Source organism: Chamaea fasciata, unplaced genomic scaffold (assembly GCF_029207755.1).
Source record: "Chamaea fasciata isolate MVZ Bird 193981 ecotype frontalis unplaced genomic scaffold, bChaFas1.0.hap1 SCAF_7, whole genome shotgun sequence".
NCBI lineage: Eukaryota > Metazoa > Chordata > Aves > Passeriformes > Sylviidae > Chamaea > Chamaea fasciata.
The window spans coordinates 24,171,627-24,189,804 of NW_027094092.1; the positions used below are offsets into that span (position 1 = coordinate 24,171,627).

The window sequence follows — 18,178 nt, forward strand, 5'->3', positions numbered from 1 at the left end:
GCACTCAGTGCAATCACATGGCTCCACACCAGCCAACATGTGGAGAGCTTTGCCTTCTTGCATCTCAAGGAAGGCAGGAAGAAAACAAATACGAGCTGACTGAACCCACTAAAGAAATGCCAGAATGTGGCCTATGGTTACCAAAATAATGGTGGTGAATCTGCCTCCCTGCTGTGGCAGGGGCCTCTTGGTGTGCAAAGGCAGCAGCAGATGCATGTGCCAAAAGGCTTTAACCTTTTCAGGGTGCAGAGACGCACCTGGAGCGGGAGATGTGTCATCAGAGAAAAACGTCTGAATTACCTTAACAATGTTCTCTCTGCTAGAATTCAGAAATGTGCCTCCATTTGCAGGGAAAGGTACCAGTTTGCAGGATCTAGGGAAAAGAGAGGTCCAGTCTCTGAACTAGACACATCTTTAGATGAGACATTGACTTAAAATACTGCACGTTTGATAAATGCTACCTCCCAGAGCCAGAGAGACACAAGAAGAGGGTGAGGAGGTGAAGAAGTGGATGGCAGGAACCCACCTGCCACTGTAATCGCTTCAAAAGAGGGTTAAAGTGGGGCATTTACTTGTTTATGTGTGTCTATGCATGTGTGTGTGAGAGCCGAGCAGATGGGGAAATGATACCCGTGTGTGTCTGTGAGACAGCACAAGTGAGAGGCAGAGGGTGGGTGAGGGAGTTGCTCTAGGTATAAAGTGGAGAGAAGGGGAAAGGTGTGCAGGAAAGGGAAGACATTTTTTCCCCCCATTTCCCTTTGTTTCTTCTTGTTTGACACTTTCTCATTGCCAAAAGGCAGACCTGGGGGACAGTCAGTCAGCTGGTTGTGGAACAGCCCGGTGGGTATTTTTGTTCTGCATGAACACCCCTGTTCCCAGTGTTGGTGACAGCCCGGCAGAGTTTTTCGGGGACTGGGGAAAGCGTCGTGGCCTCCCTTTGCCCAGGCCGTGCCCGGCCCCGCTCTGCGCCTCCCTGCTTCTCGCTCTCTGCCCCCTTGGGTGCTCCCGGCTGCAGCGGATCGGGACTTGTCCCCGCCGGTGGGTGCCGGGGGTGGGCAGCGGGGGCCGGAGCCCGGCGCCGGGGAGCGGGCGGGCCCGGGAGCGCTGTCCGGGGTGCTGCAAGAGCGCTCCCGCACATCTGGCCGGCGCGGACGGGAGGCCACGTCTGGGACGGGGTGAACGGCGTCGTGGGGATTGGCAGCGGCTCCTGACGTCCCGAGCCCCCCTTCCCGCCCCCGCCCCGGTGCCTTTTCGTGGGCGCGGGGGGGGCGCACATCTGGGGGCGACACATCTGGGGGCGACACATCTGGGAGCGGGGGAGGGCGGGGGCGGGGGGAGGAGGACAGGGCCGAGCCGGCAGCGCCGGGCCCTCCCCTCTCCCCGCCCCTCCGCCGAGCGCGGCGCCGCCGGGACCGGGAGCCGGGACCGGAGCCGGGAGCCGGCCGGGCCATGCCAGCCGGAGCCCCCGCGGGCGCGGCGCGGCACCATGGCCGCTGAGAACCGCTCGGCGCCGGGCGGCGGCGCGCCCTGGGCTGGGCTGCCCGGTGAGTCGCTGCTCGGGGCTCCGTGTGCGCGGGCGGGGGGCGCAGGGCATCCCCCGCGGGGTCCGGAGCGGGGGTGTCAGCATGGCTTTAGGGTGCATGGGGAGGGGGCCGCGCACCCCCGGGGGATGGGGCACGCGGTGCCCCAGGAATGGGGGAGGTGTCTCTGCCAACTTTCCCACATTCCTGCGTCTCTCCGGGAACGCCGGGGTGCCCCGCGGGTCGGGCCCCTCGCACTGGTTCGCTGCCCCGGGACGTCTGGAGCCGCGCAGCCTTGCCAGGGCACCGGGGTGATGTCTGGCACCCCCTTTCCCTGCTCCCATCCAAACCAACACCGTTCCCGGGATCCGTCGCCCGAGGAACCTCGGGTCCCTCTTGTCACCCAGGAAACAGCCTTGTCAGCACCCTGAGTAGGGAATATGAGCAGCCTGCGGCTCCGGGGACAGGCATCCCCCCAGGAGGAAACCCAGGACGGGGGTTATTTGCTCTCCTGGTACCCTCTCTGGGAAGGAGGCATTCCTGGACAAGAAACTACCCGCACGCTTTCTTTGCTTCCCTCACGACTCCGACAAGAGCAACAGGGGCAGGATCCCTTATCTTTTGGATACTTTTTCGCCATACTGGGCAAACCCCTCTGGCGCTTGTGGCCACCTGCCAGGACATGACGAGGCAGAAGTTTTCCCCCTCTCCACAGAGCCCTTTGCCAGGTTGGGCATTGCAAGGGAGACAGATCTTGCCCACTCTCTCCTTCAGTGTGGATCTCATCTTTCCATTAGCCCTTTTTGGCCCTGTTGCACCCTTCCCGCTGGTAATGACAGAGCTGCCCCGTGCTCTTTCTTAGCCCATCATGGACAAGGGTCGAGAAGCCACACCTTTCTTTCTTCCCAAAATAATGGCATTGGCTTCAAATCAGGGAACAGTTCTTGTCATTTTTCTTAAATAAATCAGCACCGGCTTCCGTCTGCCCTGTTTTCAACCCCTCTGATTGTGGTGGCGATGGATTTTTCTAGCTGGTCTTTGGAAAGCCCAAGGCTGGGGAGATACTTTCCAACCTAAAGAACAGATGGTGTTCCCCTGTGCCCTGCTGGTAGCTGGGCTTTGCTTGAGCATTTGGAGGCTCCCTGCTTTATCACAACTGCTTTGAGTGACCTCCACGGGTGGTTTGACTTTTGCCACAACTTGCAGAGTGAACAGAGGGGCTGGAAGGGTTGCTACCAATGCAGTTGGGTGACTTGTTGATGCAGGCACTGTCTATCAAAACACTCAGGTGCCAGAATCCCAGAACCGAGGCTTTTGGTGAAAGAGCACCAGAGACAATGCTCACGTTGAAATCACAGGTGACTCCAAGATGCCTTCGCTGTCTCTACTGCTGGGCACCAGTTCCTGCTTCCCAATGCCCTTACCTGTGGGATCTGAGCACCTGTTGCTGCTCTCCAGCCTGGACTAGGCCCCCATGAGACATCCCAGCAAAGAGCAGGGCATCCAGTGGAGATCCTAACCAGCGACCCATCCCTGGTTCACCCTTCAGCCGGGATGGCGGCCAGTGGCGGGACCCATGGGTGTGGAAGGTGGGGATGGGAGCGGGTGTGCAGTGGTGGGCAGCAGCCCTGCAGGAGCCAAGCCAATATGCCCTTGCTCAGAGCAGCAGAAATTTCCCAGGGCTGCTGGACAGAGTGGCAGCAGCCCTGGGAGTGACCTGATGACTGGGGAGAGGAAAGCTGGCGGGAGGAGGAGAAGGGCTACCAGTAAAATGGTTTGTTTATTCACACGAGGGGCGTACCCGTCTCAGCAGGTCAGTCTGTTTTCTTTCATAGAAGAGAAATGAACTGAAATGATTAATTAATGCTGTGATCCAATTACTCTGAGTTTGCAGAAAGAGTATGGTTTTTCTCTTTTAACTGTCCCCACGAGCATCCCATTGATGTCAGGTTTGTCATGGTTTGGATTTTGTTGTTTTGTTCTTTAAAATTAAAATGACAAATATCTCCCCAGGAAAAAAAAATAAAAACAAAAAAAGAAAAAGAAGGAAAAAAGACAAAAACTGGGAATAAAAATAGTGAGACCAGGAGCAGCAGCTGATGAAGTGCAGTCCGTAGCACCCCTTTGTGTTGATCCCTTCTCTGCCTGCCCTGCTGAGCCCTGAAAAGCAGCATCCATAGAGGTGAAGAGGTTTGTGAGCGCCCAGCCAAGGTGGCAGATGCAGCTCTGCAAAGGCAGTGGGGAGAACAATCATGAGAGGAGAGAGAAATGGAGGCTGTTTGCAAGGGGCTGCTGCTCTTTTTGCACAAACACAGTTCCTCTTTCCACATGGACGGACACGCAGCAAGTATTTCACGTGTGCAAGCTGACCCCTTCTCCTTGGCACACTAAGTCAGGGCTTTGATGGGCATCTTCTGAAGAAGTGGGCATTGCCCTTGATCCAGTTGCTCCTCAGTCTGACACGGGTCTATGCCCTTATTGCTCTCCACTAAGCCAAGGGAGGAGGTTTGCTTTGCATTTCAGCATTCATTCTGGGCTGGCTTTAAATCTGCATGTTTAAAAGACATGTTCTGAGGAGATGTAAGAGTGCAGGACCTGACACAACAAGGAAATAGAAGTTTTGGACCAGATCATTCCCATCTACTTCCTCTCCTCTCTTCATTCCCATGCCAGCATCCTCTGCTGACTGCTCCTTAGCCTGCCCAAACACCAGCACCCACCATGAGTGTGCCAGGTGCCAGTGGTGCAGCAGGGCTCCACACCCAGGCAGTGTAGAAGCCTCTTCAAGCTGGTGATTGGAACCGTGCCAAATACATCCTTCTTCTGAGGGATTTGTGTGACCAGTCAAAAAACAGACACCAGTTTTTAGGAAGACTCGTGCTCTCCTGCCCAGGGCCCTGGCAGACCAGGAGGTGAGAGCCTGAATATGTGGCTGCTGTCCAACTCACAGCCAAGGGGAGGAGTGTGCCAGCCTCAACCATCCCCAGGAGCACAACCCACCATGACATCCCTTTGACCCCCTAGCCATGGCACAGTCTCGCTTCATCCAGACCCTTGAACACACCCAGGTGGACCCTTGCCCTGTATTTAGACAAATTCATTTACTGAAGCTTCAAGGAGTTAGGCACTTCCTGGACAAATTAATCTGGGGCAAGTGTTCCCTGGTCAGGCTGGCCCATTATTCCAGTATTTTGCCTGTGCGTGAACACAGGGCAAGGTCTTTTGTGTACGGGTCCTCCCCTCGATGCTTAGAGACAGAGTTTTAGCAGGAGACACACAACCAGTCCCTGTTCCCCCAGCCAGAGACACCTGGGTGTCCTCACTCTGTGCGCCCGTTGGCAGCCATCCCACCTTCCCTGCGGATCAATGCACTGGTCCTCTTGAGACTTGACTCTGTGCCAGGACAACATCATTTGACCTATCTTCAGACCCTGAGTCCCCTGGCACTGTGAGCAAATGAGGCTCTGCTGGAGATGCTCCCCAGCCCTGCCCTTTGCGTGCCAGGCACAGCTGCTCACGCCTTCGCCCCAGGGCTGCTCTCGGGACCCTCCAGAGATGCCTTCAGCCCTGAGGCTGCACTGCATGGAGGAGGAATTCCAACAAAGGCTCAGTTTCTACCTTGTATGATGTAAGTTTGCTAAGAAAATTAACATCACCGGCCTGTCCGAGCCTGCAAATGCAATGGCTGTAGGCACACTGCTTTGTCCCTCTGACAATCCCCAAAACTGTTGCCGGAGGTCCTGCAAATCAGAGCTGTGGGAGTGACAGTGGCTCTTTTGCCTTGCTGTGACCATCATACCTTTATGTCCCGTGCAATGCGTGCCCCATTCCCACTCGGTGCATGAGGCAGTGGCAGAGCTGCCCAAGTGTCCTGTTCCCTTCCCACCTCCTGCCCCAGAGTTAGGCAGGCTGAGGTGTGTGGCTGCAGAGGAACCTCTCCCACCTGTTCCAGTGACTCAGAGGGAGCTGGAGAGGGACATGGAGAAACACAGGGCTGCCTTCAGGAGCCTTGAAGAGGAGTTAAATCCCAGATCAGTTGGTGAAGGAAGGGCAGCTGCTAGGAATTTTGTCCTTTAAAGGCAGAACTCAGTGCAAACCATGGAGCTCCTTGAGGGCAGCAGGCTCAGCCTGAGCTATTGGCGTGTTACTGAGATATTGAGGGTGGCTGTGCTCCTCCAGCCAAGAAAGCCAGGCAGAGAATTAGCCCCTCTGGTACCACAACTGCTTTTAAATCTAGCGTATTGTATAACACCTTGCGGCTTGGCAGAGGAGGCAGTGGGGGCTGACACCAGGAGCCTCTTCTGGAAGTGTCCGGAGGTGAAATGTCATCAGAAGGGTTAAGGCTCCTGGTAAAATTGGTTTGCATTGGCCAGTTAAGGGGTTAATGCCTTCAGCCTCTTTAAGCAGATTTGAAGTGATTTGTCTGTGGGAAACTCAGCTGCAGTTGTCCAACACTGAGGTCTGAAAACATGAGTCTGCAAGCACGATGTCCGGGCCCTGCATCCGCTCCAGGTCACAGAGCAGCTCTCTAGAGGCCTCCATGGCGCCGTGCTTCACTGACCCCTCACTTGCAGGCCCTCCCAGTGTTGATGTTAGCTCCCAAGTCCTGGGCAGCACGGCAGGCTGGCTCTGCTGAGGAGGGATGATCCTTGAGGGATCTTTGCATGACTGAGACAAGAAGGAGAGTACACGGCATCTCGCTGCTTCTGGTGCCTCTGGGGTAGTTTGGATCCCTGCTCTGCTGACAGTTACATCATGTGCAGTCCCAGATAAAGCCAAAAAAGTGCATGCATGTGTACAGAGAGGAGCGGAGAGCAATGAAACCCTTCTGGCATCTGCCTTTGCCTGAAAACAGGCGTGAATTGCCTGGCCTTCGGCCTGCCTTTCTGCAGGACTTAGGAGCAGTGTCTAGAATGGTGGTCTCTACGCTTCTTGCAGCACTCAGATAACTCACCAAGGCCCATAAGTGATGCTCAACTCATTAAACCCTCTGCTACTATGTGCAGTCCCAGGCTAAAAAAGAGGTGGCTAAACCCCCTGCCCTGAGCTGTGGGGTGCTGCCTGAAGTGTTATTGTGGGATGAACAGCATTGCATCCCTGATTGTCTGAGCTGTATCCCTATGGCTCATGGTGACCCTGAGGGGCAAAAGGGGTGAATGTAGAGTGCTGCAAGTCTTTGCATGAGGCCCAGCCCCTGCCTTATTCAGCAGCAGCACTGTAGGCTGTGGGTCACCATCCTGCAGTGAGAGAAGTGATTGCAGGCAGAGCTGGGCTCCCTGAGCCAGAGAGCTGCAGCCCACAGAGGTTTCCAGCACTCCCACTCTGCCCAGCAAGGAGATGGTGGGAGCCTCCTGAGAAGGAAGCAAGGAGAGGTTTGCAGGCAACGTCTCTGCGTGAGGTCTCTCCTTCTCAGAAGATTTTCTTATGACTTTTCTGTAGAGGAGATAAGTAATGCCTCCCTGGCAGACCGAGACTATTCCCACCTCCTTCCTCTCCATCCCTCCCTTTCTCGGTTGTCACCATGTATGGGGATCCCCTACCTGCTCTCCTCCCCTGGCACCCTGACCCCCACATTTTCCATTCTGTCCTTGCCCTGGGCTCTCCTACCCACCTTCTGCCACATCCACTCTTCTTCACTCTATCCCTTTGCTCAGGCAAATCCTCTGGCAGGTCTTGTGGCCAAATGAGGTCTAATATTTTCAGTTTCCTTTTTCATTAGCACCCCAAAGATTCCCATCTGCTATCTGCTCCCAGGACTAGGGCTCTCACATACACATCCATCCAGCAGGGTTCTTGATCCTGCCTGATTTTCTGCCCTTAGCTCAGGGCATCAGCTCTTTTCTCTCATCTGTTGCTTAGCTGGCTCATTTGTCCTCTCAGAGTCCTGCGAAGCTTCACGCTGCTCCATGGGGCAAGGGGCTCTTGTTTCCTTTGTCAGGTTTCTAAAATTTCAGATGAGCACCTTACTGTTTGCTCCCTGTGATGCCTTAGCTCTGGGGTGAGTTACAGAGAAACATGTTCCCCCTGCCTCCTGATGCCCATGCTCTGCCAGAAGCAGCTCTGCACCTCTGACTGCCCGAGCTGCATTTCGCCCTACTGCTCATGGGGATGCTGGGGGGCAAAGAGGTGAGTGCAGGGTGCTGCAGGTCTTTGCATGGGGGGCAGCCCCTGCTTTATTCAGCACCAGCCCTGGCACCTGGGACAGGCCTAGGGGGGCAGATCCCCCAGGTGGGTGGGAGAGATCTGGCATGGGCAGCTGTGGCTGTGTGGGGCCGTGGCAGGATAAGGGGGCTTCCCTACAACTGGCTTCCCAAAAAGAGCCAAGTGTTTCCCCCTTGCCATCCCCAGGCAACGTTTGTCCCTGGGGCAGGGGGAGCTGCTCTTCTAAGCAAACAGCTCTTAGGTGTTGCAACACTTGCCCCTCTAGCCCTCAGTCTCTCCTCCACCATCCTCTCTCCCACAGGCATCTGGTCCCGGCCACTAACCTCTCCCTGGGAAGAGCCCAGCTAATCCAGGTAGTCACTTGTTGCTGTAATCGTCTCTCTCTCCCCTCCTTCCTCCCTGCTGGCTGGTCCCAGAGCCCTTCCCGGCAATGGGCCCTGGAGCTGCAGCGGGGTTATTTCTGCTGTGCTGCCTTGAAACAGCTGGGTTCTGTTAAAGCTTCAGCCCAGGCATATAAAAGAACGTGAGCATCTCTCTGAGGCAGAGAGCATTAATGCAGTGGATGGGAGGGGAGAAGTGTGGCTCCAGCCCAGGCTCAGCTGGAAGCCCAGCACCTTCCTGGCTCAGCGACATGGGCTGAGATCTGCCACCAGCAGGGAGCTGCAGCCCTGGGGCGGCCGAGGCACAGCAGGGAGGGCACTGTGTCCCCCTCGTCCCGCTGTGCCATGCCGCCGTGGTGAGCCTTCTTCCCGCGGGATGTCACCATCGGAGCCAGCGCAGCCGTGGGAGCTGCTGGGGAGCCGCCGGCGCCTGGGAGCTGCGGGCTGGGCACAGCAGGGTAAGGCTGGACTTTGGCTTGTATGGCATTTGCCGTGCACACTTGCTAGTAGCGTTCCACTCATAGGTTATTTATTTGGCCTAATAATTGGGTGACAGGTGGTTAATTAATTGTCAGAGTGGCCAGGGTGCTGGTAGGCTATTTATAGGAGTGACCTTTCAATTACTTTTTAAAAAACATTTTTCACTGTCTTGCTTCTTGTCTGGTAATGCTGTGGGTAAATGGCATGCGGCCCTTTACAACCTGCAAAGAGCACATTAAGGATACAGGCAAGTGCTGGGGGGCCAGTTTGGGCAGGGGGTGCAGCTCTGCCTGCTGTGGGACGCTGGTGAGCCTGCTGGGCTGGGCACTACCTGCAGGAGCAGCTCAACAGCCACGGCTCCGACCTGCAAGTGCTTCCCACAGCCCGGTGCAAGCCACCTTGGATGCGGTGCCTCGGGTTTACTCTGAAAGGCGGCATTAACCTCATAGTTACAAGCAGCAGTGAAGGCAGGGAGGATCCTGGCTTGCTGGGTGGGGGGGGCCGTGGTGGGGTTATCCAACTGCATCACTCCCTTCTGGCCCTGGACACAGCAAATTTTCCAAACCTGATGTGCAAGCATGTCAGGCACGGGGGGGCTCTCTGGCCCCCTTGCCTCCCTCTGGAAGCTGGCTGCTCCTGTGCCACTGAGCTTACTGCTTCTCCAATGGCTCCAGGAAAAGCTGTCGGAGATTCTTAACTTGTGGGGATGGAGGAAATTGCTTTGCCTCCTGAGGACCAGTTGAATAGCAGAGGAAGAAAAAAGAATAAATTATTCAGTGGGAAAATCAAATGCCCAGAACCACCCCATATGTTACTGACAAGAAACAATTCCTGTTCCAAAATGGCTCAGATCTCCTCTGGAGCAGGATAAGGACTTCAGGGATCCATTGGCCAGAGGGGTGAAAGCACAGCCACCAGCTGGAGGGCAGGGGGGGCCCTGCCATTTTAACACAACAGTTCCTGCTTACCCCTCATCTCCTTTCTGATTTTCTGTTTTTCTGGTCTTTTATTGCCTCCATCATTCCAGTGCAAAGGCATTGAAGCAGACCAGCACCCTCCCCCTGCCAGACACAGGGCCTGCCATCAGTCTTCTCTCATATGTTGTATTTCTAAGGTGCCTGTTCCCTGTACCTAGGAATTCTGTTTTCACACTCTGAGGGGTGTGAATCTGTCAACCAGAACAACTCTTCTCTAGTTGTAAAGTGGTGCCAAGATGCAGGAACTAATTAACAGCTGTTAGATAATGCAATTAGCGCCACAAAACTGCCACCCTACCCTAAGTATACCTTCCCTTTGTGAGCGTGAGCCATAAATGTCTAGCATCTTGCGTTGCCTCTTTTTTCTCTCTCCTCTTTATGGTGGTGGCTGCACAAACTGCCCAGCCCCACATCACATCAGCAGTTTGACGTGACAGGATTAATCCCATGAAGACTTTTACCCTCTCTGCACTTTTAGGAAGGCCAAGACAAGCGGGGGGCTGGCAGTAGGGCTGGCCTGGCTCTTTCCAAATACGGCAGTGAAGGTGATATGCCCAGGCCCAGCCTCTGGCACCCAGACAGACCGGGGGGGATGTGTGCCTTCTCCTGGAATGTGCTTGTGGTGGAGGGGGCCACCTTCCCTCCCTCCCAGAGACAGGCAGCACCCAGAGCCCCACAGGATCTATCCAGCCAGGAGCTGACAGCCACAGCCCCTCTCCTGTCCCTGGGGTCGAGGTCGCTCTCAGTTTTGCTGTTGCTCCAAACCCATGTAGGGGTAAAATCCATTTCCTCTGGGAGCAGCTCATGCTCATAGGTGTCCTCTAAAGCACTTTCTCTGATTCCTCTCCTCCCCTTGTAAGTATTTTCCTCCCCAGACTGGTGTGCAAGCGTGGAGCTGATTGGGTTCCTTGCGGACCTCTCCTCATTCCCAGAGGCTTTGCTTTAACCGCATGTGGACCAGACATGGCTTTGCCCCCCACTTGCACCTGCTCCCTGAGGATCCCCAGCCCTGAGGATGATGCTGGGATGGGGGCAGTGTCTAAACAGGAAAGGAGATGGCTGGTGGGGACCTGTGGGACAGGGGCTGTGGAGCAGAGGGAGGCTGTGCAGTACAGAGAGAAGAGGCAGGGAACACCAGGGCAGTAGGGCTGCTTGCTCCAGGAGCTCATCCCACAGCTTGAGGTGGCACCATCACATGGGTGTGTGCAAATACCAGCCTCTCCCATTGTCTTTGCTGTGCCGGTGCAGAGGGTGGCCAGCTCCTTCCACACAAGGAGCAGCAGGGGCGGGAGGGAACTAAACCCTCCATCCCACGGGAGCTGAGTGCTCAGCAGGGGCTCAGTCACGAGCTGCAGCCGATGGAGCAGCAGCCTCCAGGTACTGCAGATTCTTGGGCACAGGATGGTCACCAGCCGTCCGTGACAGGGCTTTCCCTCCTCCTGCCCTGCAAGAGGCTGTGAGGCAGTTCGTACGAGCTGACAGGCTGGGAAGGCTTGCTGGAGAGGCACGTGAGGTGCAGCCAGGAGAGAGCAGGGGTTTTCTCCTGTGGTCTCGGGTGTCACCCGGTGACAGAGCACTGGCTTTGCTCTTGCTCTGGAGTTGAATCCTCACACAAGAGTGATCACACCCATATTGCAGACAGCAGTGGAGACCCTGCTGTACCCACTGCCCGCAGTAGTTGGACCCCACCCAAATGACGATTTTCTTTGCTCGGATCTGTGGCTGTGTGGGAAGGGAAAGTTATTTCCCTTGATGACGTGATCGGTGACCACTGCAACAGCCACAGAAACTCTTGGACCAGAGGATGCTATCGGTAAAGAGTTGGAGTCTCCCAACAGCTTTGAGGAAGAGGAGAAAACCAGATGTAAATCGCTGCCAAAATCTGAGGGAGTTTGCTGCAGCTGGCTGGTGCAAGCAGGTGTGGGAGAACACCCATTAAGCGCTGCAGACGAAGAGTGGTTGTGTGCAGGCTGAAAAGCCACTTGGTGTCACAGGTAGGGGTATCAGCACCAGGAGCCCTTCTGAAGTGTTCTCTCAGCTTTGTCAAGGCTCTGCCTCCTCCCTCTCTGTGGTGTCACCGTGAAAGCTGGGTGCAAAAGGGAATGGAGACAGGGAGGGTGATGTAGGATGGGGGCTGTGAGGGGAGAGAGAGAAGAAATGCACTCCTGGAGGTGCAGGGAGCAAGCACTGGGGTACATAGGAAAGGCATTTAGTGGAGAGATACCAAGTCCTGGAGAGGTCCCTTGGTGCCTGGTGTCTTGGTGTCACAGCATTGGGAACAGTGATGTGGCTGGCACAAGGGTGGAGATGGTGTCACACTGGTGAGTTTGTTGCAGCTCCACAGCTCTCCTGTGTGCTCTCTCCATCTTGGAACACGTGATGGGGATGCAGACAGAGGTGTGACTGCCTAAGGGCTGTACCCCCACCCGGGCCCTTCCCACACAGCCTGGATGCTCTCCATCTCAAAGACAGAGATCTATTCCTAGTGCCCAAACAGGCATAATGCATGGCTTGGTCAGCTGCACAGACCTACCAATTTTGTAGCATCCTTGGCCTTCTCCCAGCTCCAGACTGAGCTGCCTCCTCTGCTCAGGAAGGCAAAGACAGTGCCAAGCAGGCCCAGTGAGCTCAAAGAGGGTGTCGGGGGCAGGAGAGTGAGATGGGGGGACGGAGAGCAGAAGATGGGGAAAGAAGGGGTGCCCGGTGGGCTGGGGTATGGCAGAGAATCACCCGGGGGATCTGAGCAAGGGTGAGCAGTGTACACAGCCCCCAGCTCGCACGTGTTGCTCTGTCTGTGTTGTACGTTATCTTCACACTTTTAAGCATTTTCAGTCTTCCTCCTTCCCTCACACAGGGGATTGCTTTATTTTTGCTGTTAGGCGAAGGCTTATTTTCACGGCGCTCGGTGTTTCAGGCCGGCAGCCGGAGGCGGCAGTTTGCAGCATGACCTCTGGGGGGCATCCAAAGGCTCGCCCGTGGGGCTGCCGCAGCCTTTCCTGTCGCTCTGGGGACACGTACGGAGCAGTTCGGGGTTCAGACGGACTTTTCTTACTTTGGGTAACTGAGAACACAAGCCTCTGCCAAGGCTGATAACTAATTAGACACGCTTAGAAGAGGGTGCCAGTTCACGAACAAAAGTGAGAAAACTGAAACCCACATTTTAGCAGAGACGATGGAAGGGTTTCTTTTCAAGATTTTCAAATTCTTCTTGGAAGAGCTGGGGTAGATGTCTGCATGATTGCTAGCTTGTCTGATCAGTTTGATTAGCTGTTACAAGAATGACAGTTAAATCTCCCCATCTCACCAAAGTGAAGAAATTTAAACTCATTTCAATTGTACTGAAACCAACCCCCAAACTGCCATGATTATATATTTCTATGACATTTTATACACTTATCACCTCTTCTCACATCCCTGGCTGAGTGCCCAGGAAGGATGGCAGCAGAAACCTCTTTCCCTGTCCCTTGATGCATCCCTTCTGCTTGGAGCTGGCTGCAAGGATAGGCAGTGCTACCAGGCTTCCTCACCCCACCCGTGTCTGGCATGTAGCATCTACCAAAGGGCACTGCTTTCTTTTAAAAGCCTTTTGTCTTCAGAGATATGCTCCGAGGGTAATGGCAGAGAGGTATTTCTTTGTCCCTCACCCCCTTCTTTCCCTTGCACCTGTAAAAGGAGCTGCACCACTACCGCAGCTGTAGCCTTGCGAATGCAGAAGCTGCCTAAATGGCTACATTAGACCCTGGTTTTGGCATCTCAGCAGCCACATTTCCATTTAATTACACCTGTATCTCTTTAGAAAGCGCTTATATTAAAAACTTGGCTATTTACTGATGGCAGACGTCTCCTACCCTCACCATAAATTAAAGACAAGGGCATTTATTTTTGAATACTCAAAACAGACAAACAGATCTCAAAGCCTGCCAGACCCTGTTTGGAAGAGGTGCATGTTAACAGCATGTTTATACATTCAGCAAAATCAGCCTCAGGAGTCCCAGGCATTTGGAGCCAGCACCCAAGCCAGAGACACCCTGTGCTGAGCACTCCCACTGTGGGGACACTCACTGGCTCCTGCTGGGTTCCTGGCAGCAGCGCCCATGGGGCTGGACCCCTGCCCTGGGCACCAGGAGGAGCTGCTGGAGGGGCTGCCCTTGATGGTCTGGCAGGGTTGGGAGGCACCCAGAAACCAGGGTGAGGCTGGTGAAGGCCCAGCATGTTTTGGGGGCCTGGATGATGTGGGAGAGGCGAGTTCAGTGGGAAGTTCTTCTGTCCAGCCCAACTCCCTCAGTGCCTTTGCTTTTCCTTTGCTTTCCAGGAAATTCCTTTTCATCTCAACACAGCACTTCTCGTCTATTAATTTTTTTTAAGGTCCATTCTACTCTTACCTTGGGTGATTAACCACAGGCATCTTGGTTTGGTTGAAGGCAGTAATCCAGTCCATAATTCTCATCACTTTTCATAAGTAATTCCATGGATCATGCTGAGGAGTCTGACTCCACACCATACATCTCTGTGGCTGCAGCTGCACTGTGCTGTGGGACTGGGGGAAGGGGCCATCACTTCCCAGCATCACTGACTGATGGCACTTGTGCAGCTCCCTCCCTCTCCTGAGCCTGCTGTGCTGTGCAGTGCGCCACACCAAATCACCCATCTTCAGCCTTTCTTGGCTTTTCAGCATCTGTATCTCAGCAGTGTCACCCTTTGGTCAGAGCCACCTCTGTTGGACAGGCTGGTGCCCCTGGTGAGATGTTGTGGGACTGACACAAGCTGTGGTGTAACTTGCTGTTTTCCTTCTCCCAGATTTCATCTTCCAGAGGGAGCTGTTTGCTGCGAGAGACACAGGTGAGCCAAGTGGACCACGGCACGGGCTTTGCGGGCTAGGCCCCTCTTGGGGAGTGCTTTGGGGAGGTCAGTGGGACATGTCTGGGGCATACCATAAGCCTGCTCTCGTCCCTGGGACAGGGTACAGGCTCCATGCTGTGCTGTTCTGGCAGTGAGTGCTGTATGTGTACCTCCTGGGTTCTGCAGTCCTCTTTCCTCCAGCCCTTTGTCCTCCCTGTGTGCCTCTCTGGGGTACAGGAGGTTGTGCTCCCACTGGGATATGCAAAGAAGGGACCATCACACCCTGGACATGGGGCTGTCCTAGCCCCATTCTCTCTGCAACACATGTATCTCCTCTGCTGCTAAATAGGGACACAAAAAATGCCTCCAACTGACTTCTGGACTGGCAGAGAGAGGTCCAGGAATGCCAGGACATTTTTGAGCACTAGCCAACAGCAGTTCTGGCCTGGGAAACTGAGGAAATGCTGCCAGGACAGGCTGGCAGGTCTGATACTGTCCCTTTCTGTCCTCGCTTGCCTTGCAGATCCCATGCACAACCTCTCTGCTCAGCCCTGGCAGGCAAAGATGGCCAACCTGACCTATGACAACTTCACCCTGGGCAACCGCTCCGAGGTGGCCGTGCAGCCTCCCACCAACTACAAGACAGTGGAGCTGGTCTTCATCGCCACTGTCACCGGCTCACTCAGCCTCGTCACCGTGGTGGGGAACATCCTGGTGATGCTCTCCATCAAGGTGAACCGCCAGCTCCAGACTGTCAACAACTATTTCCTCTTCAGCCTGGCCTGCGCAGACCTCATCATCGGGGTCTTCTCCATGAACCTCTACACGGTCTACATCATCAAAGGCTACTGGCCACTGGGGGCTGTGGTGTGTGACCTCTGGCTGGCTCTGGACTATGTGGTGAGCAATGCCTCTGTCATGAACCTGCTCATCATCAGCTTTGACCGGTACTTCTGTGTCACCAAGCCCCTGACGTACCCGGCCAGGAGGACCACCAAGATGGCAGGGCTAATGATCGCGGCTGCGTGGATATTGTCCTTCATTCTCTGGGCCCCTGCCATCTTGTTCTGGCAGTTCATTGTGGGCAAGAGGACAGTCCCCGAGAGGGAATGCTACATCCAGTTCCTCTCCAACCCAGCGGTGACATTTGGCACAGCCATTGCTGCTTTCTACCTGCCCGTGGTCATCATGACGGTGCTGTATATCCACATTTCCCTGGCCAGCAGAAGCAGGGTAAGGAGGCACAAGCCTGAAAGCAGGAAAGATAGGAAAACCAAGTCCCTCAGATTCCTCAAGGGCCCCGTAGTCAAACAGAACAACAATAACTCTCCCAAGAGAGCCGTGGAGGTGAAGGAAGAGGTGAGGAATGGGAAAGTGGATGACCAGCCATCTGCACAGACAGAAGCCACTGGCCACCAGGAGGAGAAGGAGACATCCAATGAGTCCAGCACTGTCAGCATGACCCAGACCACAAAAGACAAGCCCACAGCAGAAATCTTGCCCGCAGGGCAAGGACAGAGTCCAGCCAAACCCCGGGCGAACCCAACTTCCAAGTGGTCCAAGATTAAGATTGTCACCAAGCAGACTGGGACTGAATGTGTCACCGCCATTGAGATTGTCCCAGCTAAGTCAGGTGCCTCTAACCACAACTCCCTGGCCAACAGCCGCCCAGTCAATGTTGCCAGGAAGTTTGCCAGCATCGCCAGGAGCCAAGTACGGAAGAAGCGCCAGATGGCTGCGCGAGAGAAGAAAGTCACCCGAACCATATTTGCCATCCTGCTGGCCTTCATACTCACATGGACGCCCTACAATGTGATGGTCCTCATTAACACCTTCTGTGAGACCTGTGTGCCGGAAACAGTGTGGTCCATCGGCTACTGGCTCTGCTACGTCAACAGCACCATCAACCCAGCCTGCTATGCCCTCTGCAATGCCACTTTCAAGAAAACCTTCAAGCACCTTCTCATGTGCCAGTACAGGAACATTGGCACAGCCAGATAAACTGGTACTCAGGGACCACTTCAGTAACATTATGGAAACCCTTCCCTTTGCCTCCTTTGCCAGCGGGGGTTCTTCTGCTCCCCATTCACAACAGAGCAGACTGCAGCGATTGCAGATGATGCTCTTCATCCAACGCTGACAAAAATCCAAGGCATCTCTGAGCTGCAGGTCCTTCCAGTCACCCTGGGCCTGAGGACTAGCTTGGGGAGCCACTGGGAAAGCCAGAGGCAAGAGGAGATGTGGTCACCAGGAGCCCTTCCCAACTCCATGCTCTTGAGACTGGCCAAACGGCATCAGTGTTTCTCCTAAGACTGGATGTACCTTTTTCCCCAGCTGACCATCTCCGAGGCGTCAGAGCTTGTCTGCATGCAGATGGGCTAATGCTGGATGCTTTCCATTGGCTTCTAAAGTGTTTATTACCCAAGAAATGAAAAGAAACCAGGGTCAAACATTTTCTAGACATCTAGGACCAGGCTGGCTCAGGCATGCTAATGGGGAGTCCTGCTGGCCCAGCCAGGCCCCCTGCAAAGGCAGTCAAGATTGGACCCTAACAGATGTGGCAAGCTGCTTCCTTTCCTTTGAAAGTGCCATCGGGCATCCTCACCCAGAGACCTGGGGCAGAGTTTTTCCCTGGGCTCTGGCTCTGCTCTCCCCTTCAGGCCCTTTCTGCCCTCTGACAGCAACTTGCTGGAAAGACAGACAGATACACCAAACATTTCACTCCTGGATGAGGAGTGTGAAATCCAGTCGCCTCCAACAACGATGGAAACTAAAACTGAAAAAAAAAAAAAAGCAGTAATGTGGTGCAGGACTTGCTCCACTGCCCTGGGGGAATGGGGCCCCTGAGAAGCGGGCGGCAGTGACTGTAGAAATAACTGTCCTTGGGAGGGACAGGGGGGATCTGGGTGTCTCAGAAGAGGGTGGGAGGAGGGTCTGCAGTGTGGCCAGGGTGTGCCCTGTGTCTCATCTGGGCATGAGCAGGTTCCCGCTCTCCCCACAGTGGGTGTGATGCATGGCTCTGGGGGCAGGAGAGGATGACGATGGCCTCCAGCCCTGCTCCTGCCCTGGGTGCAGGGGGCTCCTCCAGGGAGGTCGAAGGAGCCGGTTGCTGAGCTTTGTAAATGGATGTAATGCTGCCATGGGTGTTGTGGCAGAGCCCTCAGCATGCGGGCTTCAGCCAGCGTCTCCAGCCTCCTCCCAGCCCACCCCTGTGTGCAACCCAGAGCGCCCCAGGGTGCTCCCCAGCTTCTCCCAAAGCCAGCTGCAAGCCTTGGTGGACACAGCCACGTGCAGGCAAGGGATGGGATGTGATGGGGCCACTCTAGCACTGGCAAACTCTGTGTCTGTACATCCTCCCCATCCTCATGCCAGGGTGCAACCTGCAGAAAGGCTGCCCCAGCCTAGATGGGAACCCCTCCACCACTGCCTTTGGGAGTATCCAAAATGCCTGGTGGGTTTCTGGGTATTTTTAAATGGTTACACATGCAGCCCAACACACCCCAAGACAAATAAAGACCTTGGACCAGGAAACTAATGGCTGTGGTGTGAGGAATGAATGAGTCATCACCTGAGTGGCCGCTTCCCTGCTTCCCAGTGTCACCCAACAGTGACATTTCCTGCAGCCCATCCTTTCTGCCAAGATTAAGGGGAGCAGTTGAGGTGTTGTTGCAAAGAGGCTGTGAGGTCTGGTGCTTTATCCAGGACCATGAGCATGTGGCACCCAGGCCACCACTGCCAGCTGCATGGTAACTTCACTGCTGGTGCCAGTGAGGTCAGCAAAACTGGGGTTTGCTGGGGTTTCCAGCACAGCACATTGTGG

General features: G+C 55.0%; 1 protein-coding gene across 2 annotated transcripts; it reads left to right on the top strand.

Annotated features, from left to right (window-relative positions):
• The first annotated feature begins 1,430 nt into the window (after positions 1-1,430).
• CHRM4 (cholinergic receptor muscarinic 4) lies at positions 1,431-18,151 on the top strand. 2 transcript variants are annotated; one of them, XM_066188014.1, is made up of 3 exons: positions 1,431-1,544; positions 14,317-14,358; positions 14,882-18,151. In XM_066188014.1, exons 1-3 carry the CDS (start codon positions 1,487-1,489, stop codon positions 16,357-16,359), a joined length of 1,578 nt encoding a protein of 525 aa, XP_066044111.1. In that variant the 5' UTR covers positions 1,431-1,486; the 3' UTR covers positions 16,360-18,151. The 2 variants fall into 2 exon arrangements, with proteins under 2 accessions (XP_066044111.1, XP_066044110.1); XM_066188013.1 differs by lacking the exon at positions 1,431-1,544 and adding an exon at positions 8,078-8,520.
• Positions 18,152-18,178: the final 27 nt, after the last annotated feature.

Excerpts from the sequence above, each read along its gene's own strand:
- CHRM4 (XM_066188013.1), top strand. The coding sequence starts at position 8,439 with ATGTCACCATCGGAGCCAGCGCAGCCGTGGGAGCTGCTGGGGAGCCGC. Across the intron at positions 8,521-14,316 it reads TGCGGGCTGGGCACAGCAGG|ATTTCATCTTCCAGAGGGAG; the intron begins GTAAGGCTGGAC and ends TCCTTCTCCCAG. Across the intron at positions 14,359-14,881 it reads GTTTGCTGCGAGAGACACAG|ATCCCATGCACAACCTCTCT; the intron begins GTGAGCCAAGTG and ends CTTGCCTTGCAG.